At 42.7% G+C, this 23817-nt stretch overlaps 2 protein-coding genes across 2 annotated transcripts; one reads left to right on the forward strand and one right to left on the reverse strand.

Moving 5' to 3' along the window:
- Nucleotides 1-389: 389 nt before the first annotated feature.
- Nucleotides 390-15581, reverse strand: LOC122782462 (polypeptide N-acetylgalactosaminyltransferase 17-like). The gene is made up of 11 exons (XM_044046803.1): nucleotides 15073-15581; nucleotides 13135-13318; nucleotides 12766-12932; nucleotides 12499-12673; nucleotides 12083-12280; nucleotides 11536-11653; nucleotides 11195-11380; nucleotides 10976-11113; nucleotides 10764-10859; nucleotides 1575-1736; nucleotides 390-1022 (listed from the first exon to the last, which is right to left on the reverse strand). Exons 1-11 carry the CDS (start codon nucleotides 15326-15328, stop codon nucleotides 888-890), a joined length of 1815 nt encoding a protein of 604 aa, XP_043902738.1. The 5' UTR covers nucleotides 15329-15581; the 3' UTR covers nucleotides 390-887.
- Nucleotides 15582-16663: 1082 nt separating this feature from the next.
- On the forward strand, nucleotides 16664-18862 carry LOC122768309. The gene is given in 3 exon segments (XM_044024218.1): nucleotides 16664-16804; nucleotides 17597-18047; nucleotides 18050-18862. Coding segments are annotated over 3 exon segments (1386 nt in total). The 3' UTR covers nucleotides 18844-18862.
- Nucleotides 18863-23817: the final 4955 nt, after the last annotated feature.

The raw sequence follows: 23817 nt of genomic DNA on the forward strand, positions 1-23817 counted from the left end.
ATATTTTTCTGAATTAATTAACTTTTTAACATTACATTTTTTTCTGCATCAAAATGATTACATTAACATGATAAAATTCTTAAATCAATCAGCTGTTTTTTTTGGAAGGGAAAAAAATATATGTTTTAAAGAATCTGATATTTTTGTGAATAAATGAAGAAAATATAAAAAAATGTTTTTTTCTGAATTTGGAGACTTTTTCTTGGAAAACAGATTTTTTTCTGAATTGACAAAATGATTCGTCTGTAACTAAAATATTTTTCTGAATTAACATTATTGTATTAACATGATAAATCAAATCAGCTGTTTTTTGAAGTCACAAAATAATTTTCTCTTCAAAAACCTGATGTTTTTTGTGAATAAATGAATAAATACATTCAACAAATAATAATAATAATAATAGTTTTATACTATTTTTATAGCTCTTAGAAAACAAAAATCAAGTGTCAACAAACATTCAGAAACCAGCAGGTTTCTGAAAACACAACAGAAAATTAACTGAAAAAAAATCACAAAATAAAAGCAATAAAACCTGATAAGATTTTGAGGTTTATTCTGTAAAAAAAATTTTTTTAAAGACGAGTGATTTAAAAAAAAACACCAGAGTTTTGGTGCAAACCGCCGTCGTACCACAGGAGGCGCTGCATTTGAAACAAGACAAAAATCCATCTCCGAGAAAAAACAAAGAAAAAAACCCAGATTTAACCCCTAAACCTGTGCTCTTAGGACAGAGACGATTCTTTAGAGACAAGTGCAAAGTCGCTAATTTACAACAAGAATACAAACTTCAATACGAATCAGAATCACAGTCGTCGTAAAGCAAACTCCAGAAATCCAGAAAAACATTGTTATTATTGTTTCTTTCAGGTGAGTCCACTTCAGCCCTTCTACACTTTGGCCACGTTCTTAAAGCTCCACGTCTGTCCCGTACACGTCTGCAGGATCAGTCGGTGCCCGAAGTCCACTTTCTCCTCCTTCACCTCCAAACATCGTCCTGAAGCTTTGTTTATGATGGCTTTGTTCTGGAGGAGACAACATGGAGATAATATGGAGACAACAACGAGACAACACGGACACAACACGGACACAACGAGACAACATGGAGATAACATGGAGACAAGGACACAACAAGGAGACAACATGGACACAACAGGGAGACAACATGGAGACAACAAGGAGACAACATGGAGATAACATGGAGACAACAAGGACACAACAAGGAGACAACATGGAGACAAGAACGAGAAACATGGAGATAACAACGAGACAACATGGAGACAACATTGAGACAACATTGAGACAACACAGAGACAACACAGAGACAACAAGGAGACAACGGGACAATATGGAGACAACAGAGACAACATGGAGACAACAAGGAGACAACAACGACAACAACATGGAGACGACGGTGAGGATAAAGCCGTCCACACAAGCAGGAGCTCTGTCCAGTTCGGGACAACAACATACATTTCACTTTATAACGCAACAGTTTACTGTAAAACAATTACAAGAACAATATACGTATGATATTGTAAGTGCAAAGTGAACGGATGTTAGTGCTCTCTTCTTACCTGAGAGAAATACCAAGTCTTTTGGTTGACATTGGTGACTTTAGTGCAGTCGACAAGCTGAGGGAAGTCGCTGACCTCGTTGTCCATTAGGCAGCGAGTGTCTTCTCCTATGCTGCCCATCCGGCCCACGTACAGCTGACCATTTTTGGTGTAACGTCCCATCTGAGTGTAAACACAGAGACACTCAGGTTGAACGATTTGGAGATAAAGTAAGAGAGTCAATAGTGAGATGGTTTGGTCAAGGATGCTGAAGATGGAGTTGCCGGGCAGGAAGAAAAGAGAAAAGACTGTGGAGAAGGTTTGTACATGTTGTGAAGGAGGACATGAGGACAGTTGGTGTTACAGAAGAGGACACATGGCAGAGGACAAGATGGAGACCGATATTCCGCTGTGGCGAGATCAGATGACACAAAGTTTAACGTTTAACTTGAAGGGCTGCAGCCATGGAAGTAATCTTGTCCACACTTGAGGAGAATTCTTCTATGAGAGCTTGATGAAGCTCTGTGTAGTTATTTCTAACTTTCTAACTTTTGTCTCATGTTACACACACGTCTCACACACACACACACACACACACACACGCACATTGGTGTTTATGTTGTATATAGCCTGTATTTTTGTAGTTTAGCAAGTAATGTTTGTTGATTCAACCAATAGATTCTCGTTATACATTAACGTTCACTTTCAGTGAATAGGATTGTTTAATTAATTTCGTTTTGATTTAATAAATTATTTCTTTTATTAACCTGAAGGAATGCTCTGTGTCTTTCGTACATGAATACTGTGACAAACGGGGGTTGAGAGGGTCTGTGCTCGGATTCATACCTTCAATACTGTTAAATTGGGATATCTTTGATATCATAGTCAATTACAGTGATTATTTAAGACTGATTTTAAAGGCATAGATTGATTGTCTTTTCCCTTTTTTCAGGATGGTGCCCCGTTCTAGAATTAATTAACATTTAATTCATTTTTCAAAATATTTAATTAAAATATTTTCTTTTTTTATTTTTTATAATTTAATTGTTTATCAATCAAATTATTGCCACTATAGTTGTTCCCCAACAACTACAAGTTAGACCCTGACCCATCCTGGTTCACAAGTTCACAAGTTCATTGGGGAGGAGGGTCAAGGAGTTGCCAGTCATGGCCACTAAAGTATTATTATTAGTGCATCCTAGAGATGTTTCTTGCACAGATAATGTCTGGCACAGCCAGTGACGCCTAGGAACAGACTAGGTGACAACCAAGAACAGCTGGCATTGAGGTGAGGACAGGAAGGAAGTGGAAGGCTGGGAAAGCACTGGAGGCAGCAGAGTCACGTCTGAGACAAAAGGCTCTGGTGGGCACTGTGGCGACAGGCAGAGCAGGCTTGGGTTACTTCCCGAAGACTCTGGTCAGCCAGGCCCATGTCAAGGAAAGACACCATCTACTCCAGGAAGAGGTCCGAGCAGGCGTAGAGGAAGAGCGAGTGAGCAGGGCAGCGGGACTCCGGCAGCAGGGAGCGTGGACAAGGTGGGAGAGTGCATTGCAGCGCAGGATCACCTGGACAAACATCTTACAGGCAGACTTCCATCGAGTCCGTTTCCTTATACAAGCTGTCTATGATGCCCTGCCAAGCCCAGCGAACCTCCATGTCTGGGGGAAGGGCGAGACACCTTCCTGCCTTCTTTGCTCTGGAAGAGGCTCCTTAGAACATCTCCTCAGCTGCTGCCCAAAGGCTCTGGCCGATGGCCGCTATCGTTGGCGCCATGACCAGGTGCTTAAGGCAATTGCTGGTGGTGCACCAGCAAACACCATCATGCTCCAAAGAAGGCAGTCCCCTTCATCAAAGCTGGAGAGAAACCCCGGGCACGCCCACAACTAACAACAGGCCTCCTCCACACTGCCTCTGACTGGCAGCTGCAGGTCGACCTGGGGAAGCAGCTGAGGTTCCCCCAGCACATAGTAACAACAAGTCTCCGCCAAGACATGATCGTTACCCCTGAGGCTTCAAGACACCTGATCATTCTGGAACTTACGGTGCTCTGGGAAGAGCGTATTGAGGAAGCCAATGAGAGGAAACGTGCTAAGTACCAGGAACTGGTGGAGGAGTGCAAGGCGAGAGGCTGGAGAACCTTTTATGAGCCTATAGAAGTCGGCTGCAGAGGCTTTGCAGGGCTTTCACTTTGTAAAGTCCTCAGCCGTTTGGGTGTTACAGGGGCAGCCAAGAAGAGGGCCATCCAATCCGCGAGTGGAGCCGCAGAGAAGGCCACAAGGTGGCTTTGGATTAAGAGGGCTGATCCGTGGACTGCTACTGGGACGCAAGTCGGGACTTGATCAACCCCGACTGGGTCGCCTGGGCGAGGGTGTATGATGTTGCAAGACCTGAAACACCCAATGATCCCAGGATACATCACTGAGGATGCGTCCCAGTGCATCCTAGAGATGTTTCTTGCACATATTGGTTATTCTTCCCTCTTCAGCTCGTTATGCCGTGTCAGAGCACTCTGTTGGTCAACGTCCAGGAGCATGTTGTAGGAAATGTCAGACAAACATGCTCTGTTCTTTCATTTGCACTACACATTTATCATTCCCAACATTCGCTTGAAAATCGGACTGAATGTGTGTCGTCTGATCCCGGCATAAAGGAAGAAACCAAGAGGAGATGTTGCCGGACGGAAGAGCACACAGTTTTTCAACCGCTAAAACGATATGCTTTTGGCACGGTGGTCTCCGTCACTTACTGTCATTTATTGCTGTTTATTGGACTTGATCTTGCGCCTAAAACGTGAGAAATAAAAGGTCACATATTAAGCAAAACAAGCGTTTGGACTGGATTTCATTGGACGTACAAGAAAGCGTATAAGCGTATTAATAAGTTTAGCCTGTCCTGCAGCCCCTCAGTGGCTTTAAGCTGGGGCTTAGCCACTACACAAAGTTGAAAAACTTGCTGAAGTCAGCGGGAAGAGTTTCGCCGTCAGGCGGCGTTGGATGTCGCGGACGACGCTACAGTTACCAGTTGATGTGATCCTGGAAAGCGGACATCAAGGTACCTGAGAGAGCCCACCTATCGCATGCGATTGCCGCGAGAGAGGACACCGGGACACGCCAGCGTGAGGACACCGGACACGAGCCATAGGACACGCTATGTGGAGTAGGATTTGCCTGGATCTCACGTCAGCGTGAGGACACCGGGAGCCAATCTTCAAACGCCGGTGGCAATGGAGTCATTCACCGGGATCATCAAGGCGCCCAACGTGAGTTCGTAGCGCTACAAATATATGAATGGCCATTCATGTATAAGTGCACAGTTGTTCAGTGCGTAAATCCAATGCATTGGTGGTCAAAGAGGGCGAACAACGAACTTGATCAATGTTGCGTGTGTGGTTAAATCAATATGGATGTTTGGGAAGCTGTGAAGAATCCCGCCGAGGCTGTTGCGCAATCAGCCGAAGTGAACATTAATATTGACATTAATGCGCAAAAAGACAAGCCAAAACGTGTTGTAACTCTGACTGCTAAAGCCTTTGATTTATATTTTACCTGATGATGAAAAAGAAAAGCACAACATATGGTTCAAAGCAAAAATGATACCCAATGATGAATTCATTCCTCATGTGAAAAAATGGGTCAGTTGCTGAACAGACATTAAATGATGATGATGATGATGATGATGATGGTGTTGAGGATGATGATGATGATGATGGTGTTGAGGATGATAACGATGATGATGTGAATCCAGAGGACAGTGCTTCAAATGTACCAAGCAAGCATTCAAGCAGAAAAAGCTCACGCAGTGTAAACTCAAGCACTACTTCTGCGGCAAGAATTAAAGCGGAGGTCGAAAGAGCAGAGTTGCTTGCTCATGCTGCAGCTTTACAGAACATGCATGCTTTGGAGGAACAAGAGCAACAGCTTAAAGGAAAAAACAACAGCTGGAGCTGGAAGCAAAGCTAGCTGCATCTACTGCTAAATTAGCAGTGCTACAGGCTTTTGAGTCTCAAAGTGGTTCTAAAGCAGCATCAAATGCAATGAATTCCTATCTGGACAAGCACAAAAAGGTGAAGATGTGAATGCATTGCAAAGTTACTCTCTCTTTCTGCGTTTGTGATAGATGGATTATCTTTAATAAGAGGTCATAAAAGATCATAAAATCAAGAGTGTTCATCGTTTAGTTTAGCCTCAGGAAAGACGATCAGTGATCGATTACTTTTGCCTGCTAAGGCCGGAAGGGGGAGCGCTCCGCACGATGCCTCAGGCCGTTTCTCAATATCCATACTTGTGCGTACTTGTGCGTACTTGCGTACTCCCGTACTTGTGAAAACGTCATCAGCCTCAGTCCAAGTGCTGTTCCAATTCTCAAGTAAGCGAACAGCGAGGACGGTTCTCAAACCCGGAAGTGTTCTCGCTCCGCCCATGTTTACCAAGTATGCATCGGAGGTGACTTAAGCGTACTTGGAATGGCCATGTATCCCAGAATACATTTCGGCGGAGCATAGCAGCAGATAATAGAAATATAAATCTGAAATAAATATTTTTCTGTGTCCCGGAACAAAGTTTTAAGATCATTTGAGGCGAGAAGTTAGTCATTTATAATTCAAATATGTGGTTTGTGTATGTTTGTGTCGCTGTCATTACATGCTCGGTGTGATCCATAGATTTGTTGTTGACGTGTTATTTTGATTTTAATGGAGACGTTTTGACCTGACGTTTTGAAAGTTTGTATATCATTAATTTTTTTTAAATTTCAACTTTCAAAGTTAGATTTATATTAAATTCGCACGGTCATTGTATCTGTACTTAAATATAATATGTAAATATTAGCTATGTAGAGTAGTATATATTTGTTCACGTCATATATATATATATATATATATATTAGTGCTGGGCCGTTAACGGCGTTAACGTGCTGCGTTAACGCGAGACTCTTATCGCGCGATAAGAAAATTATCGCCGTTAATCTATTCTCAAAGTTGGGTCTGGGACCTGGGTCCACATAGTGAGCAAGCTATGAATTTCACTTTGATATGTTAGCGCGGATGTATACCTGGCCCAGAAGGCTCTGACCTGGCTGAGCGCGGATGTAGGTAACGTTACGTTATGTAATTTATTGTCATTTTTTGTTTTATAACGGTCTATGTAATTTACCACGTTGAAAATGGTTTCAGGTTGGATATCCAACCGTCGCGTCCGACAACTGTCTGAATGAATATCCAACCTGAAACTAACTTCACGCGGTATAGCTTTAGCTAACGTTATCAACGTTTTGCTGATTAGTTGCTGATAGTTGCCTACTACTACTAGCAATCTTACTCTGATATACTTTTTCTGTCCTACTCCTAATGTTAGGTGTGATGAAAACAGAGGAGCGCCACTTAGCAGAAGAAGAATTCAAATGAGCCATTTTAATCTAGATTAATCTAGATTAACTCCAAGATTGCAGTGAGATTAATCTAGATTAAAAAAATTAATCTCTGCCCAGCTCTAATATATATATATATATATATATATATATATATATATATATATATATATATACACTACACTATTCAATGCTGTACTCTATCTATTTTCCACGTTGTATTATTTGTATTGTATATTTTAATAGAAATAAATTAATAAATGAAGTTAAATATTTAAAATGTAAAAATAATAACAACATGTATATGCATTTATTAAAAGTATTTCATATGTTCATTGATCAACACCGTAGGTGGCGGTAATGAGGCTGCAGCACTTGGCGCCAGCCACCATTCAAACAGCAGAACAATACATACATACTTGCATACTTGAGTATTGAGAAACAACCACATACTTGTGTACTCCCGTACTTGGCAAGTATATACTCCCAGCTTACTTCTCAAGTATATACTTCCCAAGTAAGCAAGTACATACTTGCTAACTTGAGTATTGAGAAACGGCCTCATTCTCGGTAAAGCTGCCGGAGAGGAAACATCGTCGGAGTGATGTCGTATGTTTAAATCCCCTGTCCAGGTATGAGAAGTGACATTTGTGTGTTTAACTACTGAATAACTTAGTTTTGTAATTCTATTTGTGTTTTGGGTGTTTTGGGAAGCTGTGCCTTCATGTTTGTGTTTTGGTCGGGTTTGCCAGTCTAAAGTGACATCTAGTGGCCAGAGATGAGAGGTTCTCGTGATGCTTGCATGCACATATAGTTTAATAAAGAGTTATTATTATATATTAGTTTTATAGAGTTTTATATAGATAAATTAGTGTTAAGATAATGTTTTGTTTATTATTTAAGGAACTGTTTTTGTGAATGTCCACCTTGCTGTATTATTGTAATGTTTTTTATGTTATTATTTTGTGTACTTAATTGTAAATATTTAAGAAATAAAACAGATTCTCGGTAAAGCTGCCGGAGAGGAAACATCGTCGGAGTGATGTCGTATGTTTAAATCCCCTGTCCAGGCAGTAACACGTTCATGTTGTAATGTCATGGAGAAACTGCAGTACATGAGTGAGTTAGACAGTCCAAGTACCATGAGAGCTGTCATGTCCAAGCTACCATTTAAGGTGAGAGAACAATGGAGGACTGTGGCATACGAAATATTAGAAGCATCTGACCATAGAGCTGTTTTCAGGGATCTGGTCGCATTCATTGAAAAACATGTCAGAATAATATCTGACCCTCTATTTGGTGACATTCGGGATGTTCCTTCTATTTCCAAGGTCAAACACAGGATGAGGCCACAGCCAGTGAGTAAGCTGAGAGGAAACAGCTTCGCCACCACCATTGAACCAGCACAATCAGAGGAGAACTCCAGAAGGTTAAAGGTGGATTCACCGGTGCATTGCGCAGTGCAGAAGTTAACTTGTGTGTATTGTTCCGGAAGCCACTTATTGGAAGTATGTCAGCAGTTTGAAAAGAAGAAACACAGAGACAAAATAAGCTTTCTAAAGGAAAAGGAGCTTTGTTTCGGCTGTTTATGTGCTGGACACACAAGTCGAAACTGTGATAAGCGCTTGACTTGCAGGGTTTGTAGTCGAGGCCACCCCAGTGTGCTTCATATTGAACAAAATGACAAAGATATGACACACACAAAGTACTCCAAGGAGCCTGTAGCATGTAACATCACAGCATCAACGTGTGGTCATACAGGGGCCGGAGACGATCGCTGTCTTCTTTCCATCCTCCCAGTCCGAGTTAAATCCATCAATGGAGACTGTATCATCAACACTTATGCATTTTTGGATCCTTGCAGTACCGCCACCTTTTGTTCAGAACAGCTTATGCAGAGGCTCAATCTTGCTGGTAGGCGAACTAACTTTCTCCTACAAACTATGGGACAGGAAAGGGTGGTCCCTGCCTATTCATTATCTGGCTTAGAAATATCTGGTTTGGAGACTAACCTTTTCTACAACCTTCCCGAAATCCTCACCCAAAAGAAAATGCCTGTAAGCACAGACAACATTGTGACTGAAGAAGATCTGGCAAAGTGGTCCTACTTATAAAAATTCCCAGCATAAAGGCTAACGTGGATCTGTTGATTGGAAGCAACGTTCCCAAGCTATTGGAGCCTTGGGAGATCATAAATAGCCAAGGGGAAGGCCCGTATGCTATAAGAACAGCATTGGGATGGGTAATTAATGGCCTTATACATGGAAATGGAAGCAGCTTGGAAGAGGAGGTCCCTTCAGTGGTTGTGAACAGGATTGGTGTGAGCAGGTTGGAAGCTATGCTAAAGGAGCAGTACAACCATGACTTTAACGGGAGAGCTACAGAGGAAAAGGGGCTCTCGAGGGAGGACAGGAGGTTCATGGAGATTGCTGAAAGCTCTGCTACTATCAGAGAGGCCACTAAAACTTCACAATGGAGGTATGTGAGCTCTAAAGAAAATCCAGCGGATATTGCATCCAGAGGAGTGAGAGTTGGAAATTTCATCCAGGACAACAGGTGGATTCAGGGTCCAAAGTTTCTGTGTGAACCAGAAAGTAACTGGCCAGCAAATCTGGTAGAGATTGCTATATCAGCAAATGACACAGAGGTCAAGAAGGAAGCCACAGTGATGTGTGAAGCTGAAGCCATCTTAAATGATCGTCCTATCACCAAGCTCTCAGATGATCCAAGCGATCTGGAACTGCTCACCCCCAACCATATTCTGCTCATGAAAGGAAGACCATCTTTACCACCTGGATTGTTTGAGCCACATGATCTGTATGTAAAGAGAAGATGGAGACAGGTCCAGTATATATCTGATCTTTTCTGGAAACGCTGGATACGGGAATATCTACCTCTACTGCAGAAGAGGCAAAAGTGGAATCAGGAAAGGAGGAATCTTAAGCCGGGATATATTGTGGTCATAATGGATGCTACTGCCCCAAGAGGCTCCTGGCCACTAGGAAGAGTCTTGGAGGCTTTTCAGGATAAAAAAGGCCTGGCGCGTTCAGTACGTTTACAGACAAAATCAAGTGTCATTGAACGTCCTGTGACAAAACTTTGCTTGCTTTGTGAGGGTACAGAATAGAAGGTCAAAGGTTCACATGAATATGTTACTTGAAATAATTTGTGTTGTAAAATGTGTTCAATGTATCATTTTGATTATGGCTCCCTGGTTTATTTTTGAAAGAATTGTATGTCTGGTATCCATTACAATTAGGGGCCGGTGTGTAGGAGCCATTTCTTTGTGTAGCTGCTGCACTACCAATTTATGAAGACAGGTGGTGGGTGTGTTCTTTTTGTTGCTATAAAGGTGGGAACTTTGTGTCACTGGGCAGGTGTTGCCGGACGGAAGAGCGCACAGTTTTTCAACCGCTAAAACGATATGCTTTTGGCACGGTGGTCTCCGTCACTTACTGTCATTTATTGCTGTTTATTGGACTTGATCTTGCGCCTAAAATGTGAGAAATAAAAGGTCGCATATTAAGCAAAACAAGCGTTTGGACTGGATTTCATTGGACGTACAAGAAAGCGTATCAAGCGCGTTAATACGTTTAGCCTGTCCTGCAGCCCCTCAGTGGCTTTAAGCTGGGGCTTAGCCACTACACCAGGATCTGCCCTTTTTTGCTGTGAGGTAAGAATGCTAGCTTCTGCGCCATCCTTTGACCCCATACACACTCTTGGAATGTTTTTCCGGCTCAAAACATCAGGAAATTGTGGCTGGCAGGTGTTTCCTCAACCTCAACAAAGACTCAAAGAAAAATTAGAAGAACTGGATTGTGGAGCGTGTGGTTGCTGTATTGTACCTGAGGACTCCATCCATGACATGGATGCAGGATGGGCATATTCTTCTCCTGGTCGCCCTGATCCAGACACAGATGTGTCGCCTTCGCGTTACGAACCTGAAATTGAAAAGTTGTCTTTGAAAATCACTCTTAATGAGTGGGGGAAAAGAAAAGGAAAGGTTTCTCTTTTTGGTTTTCTACGTCTTCATGCCAGTTTTCGAGTGTGGACTCACCTCGCCATAGTACAGCGTGCCGTTGTACCTGATCAGGTCTGGGTAAATGTTGTCGAGGTACCACTTAAAACTCTTGCACTGCAGACGCTTTCTCAGGGCGAGCCTGTCGGAAATGTCTCCGATATCGACACCGTGGTTCTGCACAAGCAGAAGAATTCATGAAGGAAGGTCTTTACTGTCAAGAGTCATGGTTGTACCAATGGTTGTCTCTTTGCTCACCTCCATGGGAAGGTTCCAGGCCATGTAGACACTGGACTTGAACTCATCCATCCAAACTTCTGCCACACGCAGAGCGTTGCGGCGCGTGTGGGTACCGAGGTCCGGGCTGTAGGGTTTCTTCACCCGTGCAATGTGAGCCACCCTGGAGCAAGGCATCACCTCCATACTGCCTCCACACATCCACACCTGGAAGATAGGAGGTACAGATACAGATGGTACAGGTACAGATGGTACAGGTAAATATGATACAGGTAAATATGATACAGGTACAGATGGTACAGATAAGACACATAGTTAGACCTGACAGAGGTAAACGAGGAGCAGGAACAGGAGACACAAACCTTGATGCCAAGTTCAATGTTCTCTCCGCCCCACACGTTCATGCCTGGATCATGCAGACCAATCTCGCCAAAGTAAAGACGGTTCACCACAAAGGAGCAGCCGATCATGGCAGGAGTCCTGCAGTGATTTAAACCCAACAGTATGAGTGTTGGAGTCATTTGTGTGTAAATATACAGTTGAGGAAGGAGCATAGGGTGACCTAGAGGAGCGGAGGAAGAAACTATGCAGAAGATGCAATCTGAAGGAGCTAGCTGACTGCAAGGTGATGCCAGGGTAGGATGTGTCAAGACAGCATCGGATGGTAGTCTGTAGGATGACTTTGGAAACCAAGAGAGAGAGTGAAGGCGGAAGCTGGAAAAAGAAGAAGATTGAGTTCGGGGAGTAGTTGTGACAGACTCTGGTAGATGGTGAGGAGTTACCAGATGACTGGGAAAGTACAGCTAACGTGAGAAGGTGTTTGGTGTATCCTCTGTACATAGGAAAGAAGATGAGTACTTCCGAGGACACCCAGGGAGATGAAGAAGGTAAGTTTTGTTGTTATCTTACTTGATGGGAAGAGAGTCGTCCTTAGCCTCATACCACTCTTTCGGTGCGCCCATGTACATGCACCAAAGCTCCCAGTTGTAGCCGTGGGCCGAGTTCCCATAGTATTCTGCCTCGAAGGTATCGTGCATGATGTTGTCAATGGAGGGTAAAAGGATCCTCCTGTGGTTCTCTTTAATTCTGGCCAGAATCGGCTCAGCCCTAATGGAAGAATAAACACAAACAGTACAACAACAATTCATTCCTATTTTGTCTACTGCTTTTCCTCTATGTGAGGGTTGTAGAAGCTGCTGGGGCCAAACCCAGCTTACACAGGGTTAAAGGCAGGAGACTGGAAATGCCCAAATGTCGTAAAGTGTCCTATTGGAGCTGATTAATTGGCTAAAACTATTCATCTGTGGCTTCCAGACTTGACTCACCAGTTAGGTGTGAACTCCATGTGTGCATCAAAAATTCCTGTCACCTCTCCGGTGGCCATTTTCCAGCCCTCAATTCTGGCCCTGATCAGTCCCTCTCTCCTCTGGTTCCTGACGATCTTCACCAGTCCGGGGAAGCGTCTGTTCACATAAGATTCCAGTGGACCTTTGAGCTCCTCTGCAGTCCATGAAAATAACAACAAAACAACAGGTTGAGAGACGGTTAGAGTCCTTGAACAATATACACAAAGGTGACCTGTGCTGACTGACTGTCATCGCTGTTGTCATCCACTAGGATTATTTCTTTGAGCAGGTGAGCAGGCGTGTGATTGACGACTGTGTGGATTGAGCGCAGGATCACGGACATTGCTTCGTTGACAAAGACGAAGATGATGGAGATCGTTGGGAGGTCTTTTGGGAAGGTGGCGTTTTTGCATCTGCAGAAAGACATACAGGAAAATGAAACTAGTCCATGTCCATGCAGCCAAGTGAAACTGTGTCTGTCAAGACGTCCCCTTCAAGGCCACCCCCCCACTCACCAAACTCCCAGTGCTGAGAATCTGCCTGAAAACACAGAGACTCACTCTCACTGAGAACCCTAAAAAATTGAAAATGTCTCTCTTGTGAACATGTACTTACTTTGCTGGCCTGAAGTCTGGTAAAGTTCGATCCAAGGAGATTCTGTCACTGAGGTAGGCATTGTAGCCGTACCTTTCCTTAACCTCTTTAGCCTTGGCAACTTCACCTGGAGCCACCGAGGCAGGATTGCCAACCAAACCCGGACCCTTGTCGCCCTCAACCAGGCCCAGAGATAACGACAGACCTGGATGTAGCAAACAAGGGACAATGACTTGATTATGGAGTCTAGAATCTTCGTCTTTATTGGTAACTCTGGCCTTCAACTGTGTAGTAGACCCATAAATGTCCACACTTTTACCGCCCAACAGGGGGCACACGTAGCCTCTAAATCACGGGCCTTGGGCAATTTGTTCGGAGACAAAAACCCACATTAAGCTAACAATAGTCGCCCGGTGAGGACAAAGACTCATATAATAATGCTCTTAACAAACAATATCGATCAAATTCCTGTTTGTGGGCGAATGCTAGAAATTCACCAAAATTCTGATGGTTGCCTTGGCCACGCCCTTTTGAAACCGCAAAACCTTTTGGATAATGTTTTGCCTTTGATGTGCCCAGAACGAATGACATGTTCTTTTATGTCAGACAGACAGACAGACAGACAGACGACTTTATTGATCCCTTTGGTAGGTTCCCTCGGGGAAATTAACAGCTCCAACATCAGCACACAGCACTGTTAAGATTAGAGTCACACTTTTCAGGAGACTGGAAAGAGAAACACCCCAGTTACCAAACACCATAAAATATAGAATAGAATAAAATAAGCTAAAAATAAAGAGAAATAAAAATAAAAATCTAAGAGAATATAAAAATAATTATTTAAGCACTTAAGTTATTCTGAAACTGATTTATTTAATTATGTGTAACCACTCAGGGAATTATAAACAATAAGTTACACAATGGGTAAAGAAAAAAAGCTGCGTGCACCAGAGCAGGCATTTTGTCTATGGGCTCTTCTCTTTGTGGACTGTTTTCACTAAGTTTTGTGGATTTTGGTGTAACTTTGTTTTGGCTTTGTCCTGCTGGGTTTCATCTTAGGGGCGGGCGCTACTGAGCTATTTTGCACCAACGTTTAGTGCCTCAGAAAGGAGATTGTTTTATTAACCATATCAGGAATACCAACTGGTCCTGCAACCGTTGTGTGAGTGTTCCATCCTAAATCAAACACACACACAATAAAGTGATCAAGGAACAAGACATGACCAAGGTCACGCCCTCTGAAAAACCGGTTCCAGGCAAACAACTAAAGCCAGGGTTTGTCACACAGTGACAGAGTGCAAATATTTCATGTCACAATTGATGTCAGTCAGTCAGTCATCATCTAACCGCTACATCGGGCGATAGGCGGGGTACACCCTGGACAGTTCGCCAGTCCATCGCAGCCGGCGGCTTCTGTCCCCCCGGCATTTTGTCTATGGGCTCTTATCTTTGGGCCTCGTGGAAAAAAAGTGACGCAAGAGACGACGAAAAGGACGTGGGATGGAGGAAATATTTTCTTAGTTTTAACTTCCCATTGACTAGGTTTTATAGAGGGCAGAGCCTCCTGTCCAATCAGATCATTCCACGACAAGAATGGGGTTTGGCCGATCGATTGTTAACTATTAATAGATTTGTTCTTTAGTAATTAAAACAAGTTTCATCGTCTTAAATATTTAGACATATTTTATATTTATCATTTCCATATCTCAAGATTTACAACAAATATTTGACTAAAAATAAGGAATAAATTGTCTCGTTTTCTTACTTTAAATAAGAAACAAACCTCACAGATTTATCCTGTTCTTATTCATAGCTCATCACTTCTTACTTCCCACACTTTTTTTCTGCTGTGTCATTTTAAATCCCCCCCCCTCCCCCCCGCATGCAGAATGAATAAAAGTACACCTTTATTATTATTAGTATTACTATTATTTTTGTTGTTATTATTCTCATCTTTACCGTGTAAGTCCTTGTAGACCAGGTTCTCCAGGTCTTGGAGCCTCCTCATCAGGGCGTCCTGTCCACTGAAAGGCTCTCTCACCACCACCCGCTCCACCTGCTGCTGCAGCTGCCTCTCCACACCGACACCAGCGTCCACCTCTGCCACCTGCTCGCTACCCGCTGTGTTGGTTCTCGTCCAAAAAGTTATAAAGCCGATGAATCCGAGCACGTTCAGGATCACGAGGGTCTTCCATCGCCTGGACTTTATAGCCATTCAGACGCTTGTGGAGGCTAAAGAAGAAGAAGAAGTGACTCGGCTGCCTCACACCTGTTTGACTGTGCTCGACACTTTCACCTTTATCATCCTTTGTCTGTGTGTGTGTGTGTGTGTGTGCACTCTGTGTATGTGTGTGTTTGTGGATGTCACCATGTCACCTGCATTACCACCACACCCTCTGCACCACCTCCACAACTGGAATTACATTATTACATTACATGTCATTTAGCAGATGCTTTTATCCAAAGCGACTTACAATAAGTGCATTTAAACATTTGGGTACAAATAAGAGCTAGAAGTAAGTAAGAGCTTCAAGTAAGCCAAACTATGAAGTGCTAGTCATAAGTGCGGGTTTTTTTGTTTTTTTTTTCTCTGTCGTCGTCTTAGTCGAGGTAGAGTCGGAAGAAATGTGTTTTTTGTCGGCGGTGGAAGATGTGGAGGCTTTCCGCTGTCCGGATGTCGATGGGGAGCTCGTTCCACCATTTGGGAGCGAGGACAGTGAACAGTCTCGAGTTCTGCGAATGCCGCTGCGATCCTCTCAGTGAGGGGGCAGCGAGCCGGTTTGCCAATGCAGAGCGAAGAGGGCAGGTTGGGGTGTAGGTTTTGATCATGTCCTGGATGTAGGCTGGACCAGATCTGTTTGTAGCATGGAACGCAAGCACTAGAGTCTTGAAGCGGATGCGAGCAGCTACAGGAAGCCAGAGAAGGGAGCAGAGGAGCGGTGTAGTGTGGGAGAATTTTGGTAGGTTGAAGACCAGTCGAGCTGCTGCATTCTGGATGAGTTGCAGAGGTCGTATGGCACACGCAGGGAGACCAGCCAGGAGGGAGTTGCAGTAGTCCAAGCGTGAGATGACAAGAGCCTGGACCAGAACTGTGCCACCTTCTGGGTTAGAAGAGGCCATATCCTTCTGATGTTGTGCAACATGTATCTGCAAGATCTAGCTGTTGCAGCAATGTTGGCAGTGAGGGAGAGATGGTCATCAAGTGTTACACCCAGGTTCCTGCGGTATGAGATTGAGTTACCACAGAGTTGTCGAGGGTGATGGTCAGGTCTGTGGTGGGAGAGCCCTTTCCTGGGAAAAAAAGAAACTCGGTCTTGTCGAGATTGAGTTTCAGGTGATGAAAATTAAGCGAAAAGGTTATGAAAGTGGAAAGACATTTCAAGACCGAAAATTCTAATTAGTTAGACATGCGCACAGTGTACCGGCAGCTGCACACTGAAAACTATGGGTTGCACTTCTGCAGGCTCAAGATTGAACTGACAGTCATGTACAAACTTGGAGCCTATCAGACCTGCTGCACTTTCTGACACTTAATGAGCTGACTGAGAGCATGCCGCAGCTGTATCCCCTCACCTGCCTGGTGCTGACCATCCCCGTGTTCACCTCCCTCATGGAGCAGTCTTACTCGGCTCTGAAGCGAATCAAGACGCACGCCAGAACCAGTACTGAAGAGGATCGCCTGGGAGCTTTGGTACTGATGTCCATAGAGAAAGGACTTCTTTTGGAGCTCAAGTCAAAGGACAAATTTTATAGCGCTGCCATCGCCCACTTCACAAGGAAAAACCGCCGATTCACCCGTTTGACGTTTCGTAACGATATGCACTGCATTACAGTGTATTGAGTGGCTCAATACACTGCAATGTGTATTGAGGAGGAGCCAAACCTCCTCCTCTTTCTCTTCCTTCTGCTCCCCCAACTGAGGCTACCAGACCGACGTGGTCCAGGGGCCTGTTTCAGAAAGCAGGTTCAACAAACTCTGAGTTAAATCCTTAACTCTAGGTTGGCCGCCTCTGAGCTGTCAAACTCTGAGTTTTCGGTTTCAGAACAGCTGATCAGCATTAGTTCAGTCAACTCTGAGTATGTTCACTCTGAGTTAAGTGTGTGCGTTGGGAATGATTAAAGCCATCATCAATGGAGCTCTGATACTATGATTCACCATGGCAACAGGTAAGCAAAGAGCACAGCCTCCATTTTAATCCAGTTGAGCAGAAATATTAACAAAATAATTAAATAATGCCAACGACCAAGACATTTATGTGTAGAGGAGTCAATAAATGAACACTATCACATTTTATATAGTGTAATCCACTCATTCATCATTTAACAGACTTTAATTTCATTAATGGATGCTGAAATGCTGCAGTCTTACCATTATGTTACATTTGATTTGATATTTATTCAGCTGTAACCTGACGAGACACAAACTGAAGATGAGAATATGGATCAAACGGATAGTTTACTTATGGACCTATAACCAACATGGCCCCTGCTGGTCTATGCAGTCCCAATAACAACAGTTGAGTCCCTAGAAAGGAAGTTCAGTGACTTTCTTCGGAAGTGGCTGGGCCTTCCACGCAGTCTCACCAGCGCTGCACTGTACGGGACGAGTAACATCCTGCAACTACCCTTCAGTGGTCTCACGGAAGAATTCATGGTGGTACGCACCAGAGAAGCCCTACAGTACAGGGACTCCAGGGACTGCAAGGTGTCATCAGCTGGCATTGAGGTGAGGACAGGAAGGAAGTGGAAGGCTGGGAAAGCACTGGAGGCAGCAGAGTCACGTCTGAGACAAAAGGCTCTGGTGGGCACTGTGGCGACAGGCAGAGCAGGCTTGGGTTACTTCCCGAAGACTCTGGTCAGCCAGGCCCGTGGCAAGGAAAGACACCTACTCCAGGAAGAGGTCCGAGCAGGTGTAGAGGAAGAGTGAGCAGGGCAGCGGGACTCTGGCAGCAGGGAGCGTGGACAAGGTGGGAGAGTGCATTGCAGCGCAGGATCACCTGGACAAACATCTTACAGGCAGACTTCCATCGGGTCCGTTTCCTTATACAAGCTGTCGATGATGCCCTGCCAAGCCCAGCGAACCTCCATGTCTGGGGGAAGAGCGAGACACCTTCCTGCCTTCTTTGCTCTGGAAGAGGCTCCTTAGAACATCTCCTCAGCTGCTGCCCAAAGGCTCTGGCCGATGGCCGCTATTGTTGGCGCCATGACCAGGTGCTTAAGGCAATTGCTGAGAGCTTAGTCTCAGCCATCAGCACCAGCAAACACCATCATGCTCCAAAGAAGGCAGTCCCCTTCATCAAAGCTGGCGAGAAACCCCGGGCACGCCCACAACTAACAACAGGCCTCCTCCACACTGCTTCTGACTGGCAGCTGCAGGTCGACCTGGGGAAGCAGCTGAGGTTCCCCCAGCACATTGTAACAACAAGTCTCCGCCCAGACATGATCATTACCTCTGAGGCTTCAAGACACCTGATCATTCTGGAACTTACGGTGCCCTGGGAAGAGCGTATTGAGGAAGCCAATGAGAGGAAACGTGCTAAGTACCAGGAACTGGTGGAGGAGTGCAAGGCGAGAGGCTGGAGAACCTTTTATGAGCCTATAGAAGTCGGCTGCAGAGGCTTTGCAGGGCGTTCACTTTGTAAAGTCCTCAGCCGTTTGGGTGTTACAGGGGCAGCCAAGAAGAGGGCCATCCAATCCGCAGAGAAGGCCACAAGGTGGCTTTGGATTTAGAGGGCTGATCCGTAGACTGCTACTGGGACGCAAGTCGGGACTTGATCAACCCCGACTGGGTCGCCTGGGCGAGGGTGTATGATGTTGCAAGACCCGAAACACCCAATGATCCCAGGATACATCACTGAGGATGCGTCCCAGTGCATCCTAGAGATGTTTCTTGCACAGAACCTCTGGAGTGATATACAACCATTTGTATTGTAGCAGTCTGAAACCTGAATTAGATGTTTGTGTTTGTAACTGCGTACAAATAGTTTGCCATTCAGACTCAGTTATCTCCTCCCCTAAGTCTGCACACTGAGCAAGTCTCTTGTCCTCGGAAGACTCTGGTGACCCTGATAACAGAATCCTATAAAAGATGGAAATAAGTCTTCTCTGGTGAGGGCTTACCACAATTTTTTCTACTGCTGAAAGGACGGGTAATGAGAGCCGTTTTTGTGTCTTATAAACAAAGTCTCTAACTTGTAGGTATTTGAAGAAATGATTAGCAGGAATGTCAAATTGATTTCTTATATCCTCAAATGACATGAGAACATCCTCCTGAAAGAGATCTGCTATTTGGCCAAGGCCTTTGTCTGCCCATAGTTTGAAACCCTTGTCTTTTGCCCCTGGATGAAAATTGTTGTTACCCCAAATAGGTGTGAACTGAGATAGATTTAAAGAAAACTTTTGGTAATTATGAACTTCATGCCAAACACGAATGGAGTTAGAAACAAATGGATTACCTGTGGAATTCTTAAGTTTATCAGGTTTATCTGACTACAAATACCTATGTAGAGGTATGTTAGCTGAAGCATGTCTTTCCATAGTCACCCACGAGAGGTAAGAACTGGGCCTAAACCAGAAAGAAGTAGTCCAAAGCTGGCAAGCCCAGTAGTACCATTTGAGATTGGGGAGTTTCAATCCTCCCCTGTCATAAGGCAGATAGAGTAGAATAATCCTATTTTATTATCCACATTCCCTATCCTGATACCGGAAATACTACTGTTTTGTCTAATTGCAATAGCGAGTGGCTCAATTGCTAATGTAAACAGAAGGGTTGAAAGGGGGCACCCCTGTCTGGTCCCACGTTGAAGTTTGAAGGGCTGGGAGGTTACAAAGTTTGTCATGACAGACACACTTGGGGAGTGGTATAGCAATTTCATACACTTATATATGTAATCACCAAACCCAAATCATTGAAGCACTTCAAAAAGATAATCATGTTCTACCCTGTCAAACGCTTTTTCAGCGTCCAGGGAGACTAGAGCTGTGTCAGGGCTTTCTCTCTTCACCTCAACAATATTTAGTAGTCTTCGAAAATTATAGAAACCTTGACGGCGTATTATGAAACCGTTTTGGTCAGGGGCTATCAAAGAAGGAAGATGTTTTTCAAGGCGTCTAGCAAACACCTTTGCTACAATCTTAGCATCTGAGTTAATGAGCGAAATAGGACGATATGATCCACATTTTATGTGGGGCTTATCTGGTTTTAAAATCAGGGTTATTAATGTATTCGATAAGGAGGGAGGTAAATTTTTGGCTTCTATTGATTCGAGCAACATATCGAAGAGTGGTGTCACAAGCAACGCCTTAAAACGCTTGTAAATATCAATGGGTAATCCATCCGGACCTGATGCTTTCCCTCCATTCATATGGGACAACGCTTCAAGCAATTCCTTCTTTATGATGGAAGAGTCTAGCTCCTCTTTTACCTTTTTGTCTAAAGCTGGAATAGAGAGCTGATCTAAAAATGAGTGCATGTCATTAATATTCGGAGTCTCTGACGTATAAAGGTTCATATACAATTTTTGAAATGCTCTGTTTATTTCTGTTGGATCCGATGTTGTCCTCCCACTTTCTAGTTCAATCTTGGTGATCGCCCTTTCATTTTGCAGAGTTTTAATCCGTCATGCTAGTAATCTACCCGCTGATTCTCCCTGGTCATAATACATCTGCTTTAATCGACTGATACTGTTTAAGGCCTTACTTGCAGTAACATCATTATATTTAGCCCTCAATTCTGAGAGTCTCTGAACATTCTCCGGAGTATTATTCACTGAGACGTCCCTTGGGCAGGCGTTTTTGTTTGTCTGTTGGATTTAAAATCACAACTGAAGTGTTTTTGCTCTTCTGTGTCCTAAACCTTAAAGTAAACCTTATCAACAAAGACTCACTAAGAGGCAGCGAGCGTCTGTCAGCAGATCTGATGATGCACACAGATCTTCTTTGTTTGCCCCTGTCACACCTTTGTGCATAAAATGGTTCAGTGACCACGACCGGTGCAGGCAGTCAGACAAGACCTGAAGATCTGTGGCAACAGTGGAAGCTAAGCTGACTCACGTGCACATGCATGTGCATGATGTGAGGCTAAAAAACATGAATGTGTGATAAGATTAAAAAGCAAAAGCCAAAAAAGAAAAACAGTAAAAGAAGTCAATTAAAAACATTACACAAAATGTTCTCCAGCCACATTCATGACTGCATCTCACCCATGGATGTATTAGAAGAATACATTTGTAAAACCTTTCGAAAGGCCATAAAAAGCCCAATCTTCCCAGAGTGTCCCAGAGTGACGTCACAGCTGTGTACGAACATTATGACAAATGTGAATAAATGAAGGCAATGATGGGGTTTACATTTTTTAAAATATTACAACAAAGCAGGTTTTAGTTGTTTATTCGTCGCTCATTCGGATTTATTTTCAAACTTATTATCGATGTATTAACGAGCTGCTGTGTGGATTCACACTGACATCGTGAACACGGGGCAGATGAGTAGTTATAAAACTACTTTTAACATGTTGTTATTGTTCCTAATAAAATGATCGTGCGTCTGCAGCTTTTCTGGCCTGACTTTATTTTAATATTGTATGATTATCATATTTACCATACATTGTAATTATAAGGATAAGTTAGCTTTATGTGTAAACCACCTACAAAACAGTTAGAAATGTGAACTTCGAAATTTAAACCAAAATACAATGCATAACAATGAGAGCAAAATCATATTCATGGTTAATATTCAATGGAATTGTTTTTTTTAAATCATCATAAAAGTACTTCATGTTGTCATTATTTTCCTGGACAATAATATATAAAATCACTGAGTTCTGTGACAGCAACATTTTTGATGATTAGCATACAGTATATCAGTGAATGGAAGAAAACAACATCATTCCTGTAAAAACTCAAATAAACTACGGTCCATTAAATGAACCATCAAATTGATCATTTTAACCTCTAATGACGTCATTATAGTTTTCACTTTACTGTATTCACTATCGTTGGTTTTGACATTCATTTACAAATCCATGGTTTAAAGCCCGACGCTAACGTGACATCGGTATTCATGAAATATTAGTATTCAGTATTCATCTGCTTGCGCACGTCAGTACTCCTGTCATGACTTGCACTGTTCATGGACGCGCCGAGCAAGTCGAGAACGCGGGCGGCTCCAGATCATCTATCTTCACTTAAGCTTTTGGGATATTCTGTGAGATTTTCTTATAGACCAAATCAGAGCAAGTGGTGCTATATTTAACATTAAAGCGTTAAGAATGTTTCCATTTGTTCCATTTCCAAGTGGTTTTGTCATCCAGTCTGCCATTAACATAGATCTCCCTCGACTCAATATCACCCTATTGTTCCACAATATGACATTATGGGGGCTGAAATTATGTTTGAACATAATTTAAATTTGGAAAGTTTTATGCAATTTGGATATTTCAAAATCACATACTAATAGAAACTCAATATCTCCAACTTTGTTGAAAACAAGAGAAGGTAACGAGAACCATATCTCATCATCATTCATGCTCAATCCAGTTCTTATAATACAGTAGATCCATGATCTCACCTCCTCGCTCGTGTTTCAGAGCACCAGGATTAACTGCTTATGTTGCTGCTGTTTCCAGACATGTATCAAAGGAGAAACCACCTCGGGCATTTAATAAGGTGTATGTTTGAACACTGAGTGTAGCGGAGGCGGACACGCTTTAAAAGTAAAGGACAGTAGACAGTTTCAACCCTTGATCAACATCACGTAGCGCTCGTTTACACTTACACTTTGTTTGATTAACTGATTTCTACCTGGCCTTTATGTCGGGAAGAGGAACAGTAAAACCAGTGTAGTCGCTCGACTTAAACGTACAGAGAGTTCCAGCCCTCGGGTGAATATCTGAAAACAAACAACAAAAGAAAGTACAAAGGCGATTTTATGCTCTGTCCTCTTAAATGATTGTATATTTTTTTGTTTCTTTTTTTGTTTATGGATGCTTAGAAGACAAAAACAACTATAACATACATTATATATAGAACAAGTTATATATACATTATATATATAGGGAACAAGTTTGTTTTTGTAAAATGTACAACACTTGTATCATTTTTTGTGGAATTATGAGTTTTTTGTAAAATGACTGCAAATTATGAAACTGTTTTTGATGATGTGGTTCAGGTTTTTGTCAAATATACAACACTTTGCAGTATTTTTTTGGCTAAATCATTTATTTATTTTATTGAAAAATAAAATTACATTTTGTAAAATATTTTTATAACATGTTGGACGTTTTCTGTAAAATTACATTTCATAAAATATTTTGGTAACATGGTGGATGTTTTTTTGTAAAATTACACTTCGTAATATGTTTAATATTACCAGTTTTAAATACATTCTACATAACTTTTTTTTTAAATATATATTTTCAGAATTGGTAACTGTTTTTTTTAAGCCTAGTGTTTTTAACATGAAATGTTGCTTAAAAAATAAATTGATAGCATGGCAAATTTTTTTTAAACGACAACATTTTATACATATATATTTTGTATTGTGTTTTTTTTGGTGGGGGGTATTTTTTAAGTAAAAATTACAACATGGCGTTTTTTTTTGATAAATTAACATAAGAACACGGAGGAGAATAAGAAAATTGTAGCAGGAGAAATAACACATGGTACACTCCAGTCCAGTAGATGGCAGTCACAAGCCTTCAAGCTA

Source organism: Solea senegalensis, linkage group LG1 (assembly GCF_019176455.1).
Source record: "Solea senegalensis isolate Sse05_10M linkage group LG1, IFAPA_SoseM_1, whole genome shotgun sequence".
Taxonomy (NCBI): Eukaryota; Metazoa; Chordata; class Actinopteri; order Pleuronectiformes; family Soleidae; genus Solea; species Solea senegalensis.

Bases quoted from the DNA above. Each gene is read 5' to 3' on its own strand.
- LOC122782462 (XM_044046803.1), bottom strand. From the start codon at position 15,328: ATGGCTATAAAGTCCAGGCGATGGAAGACCCTCGTGATCCTGAACGTG. The intron at 12,674-12,765 runs GTCAGTCAGCAC...CATGGACTGCAG, and splicing joins GGATGACAACAGCGATGACA to AGGAGCTCAAAGGTCCACTG. The intron at 1,023-1,574 runs GTAAGAAGAGAG...TGTCTCCTCCAG, and splicing joins AGACTTGGTATTTCTCTCAG to AACAAAGCCATCATAAACAA.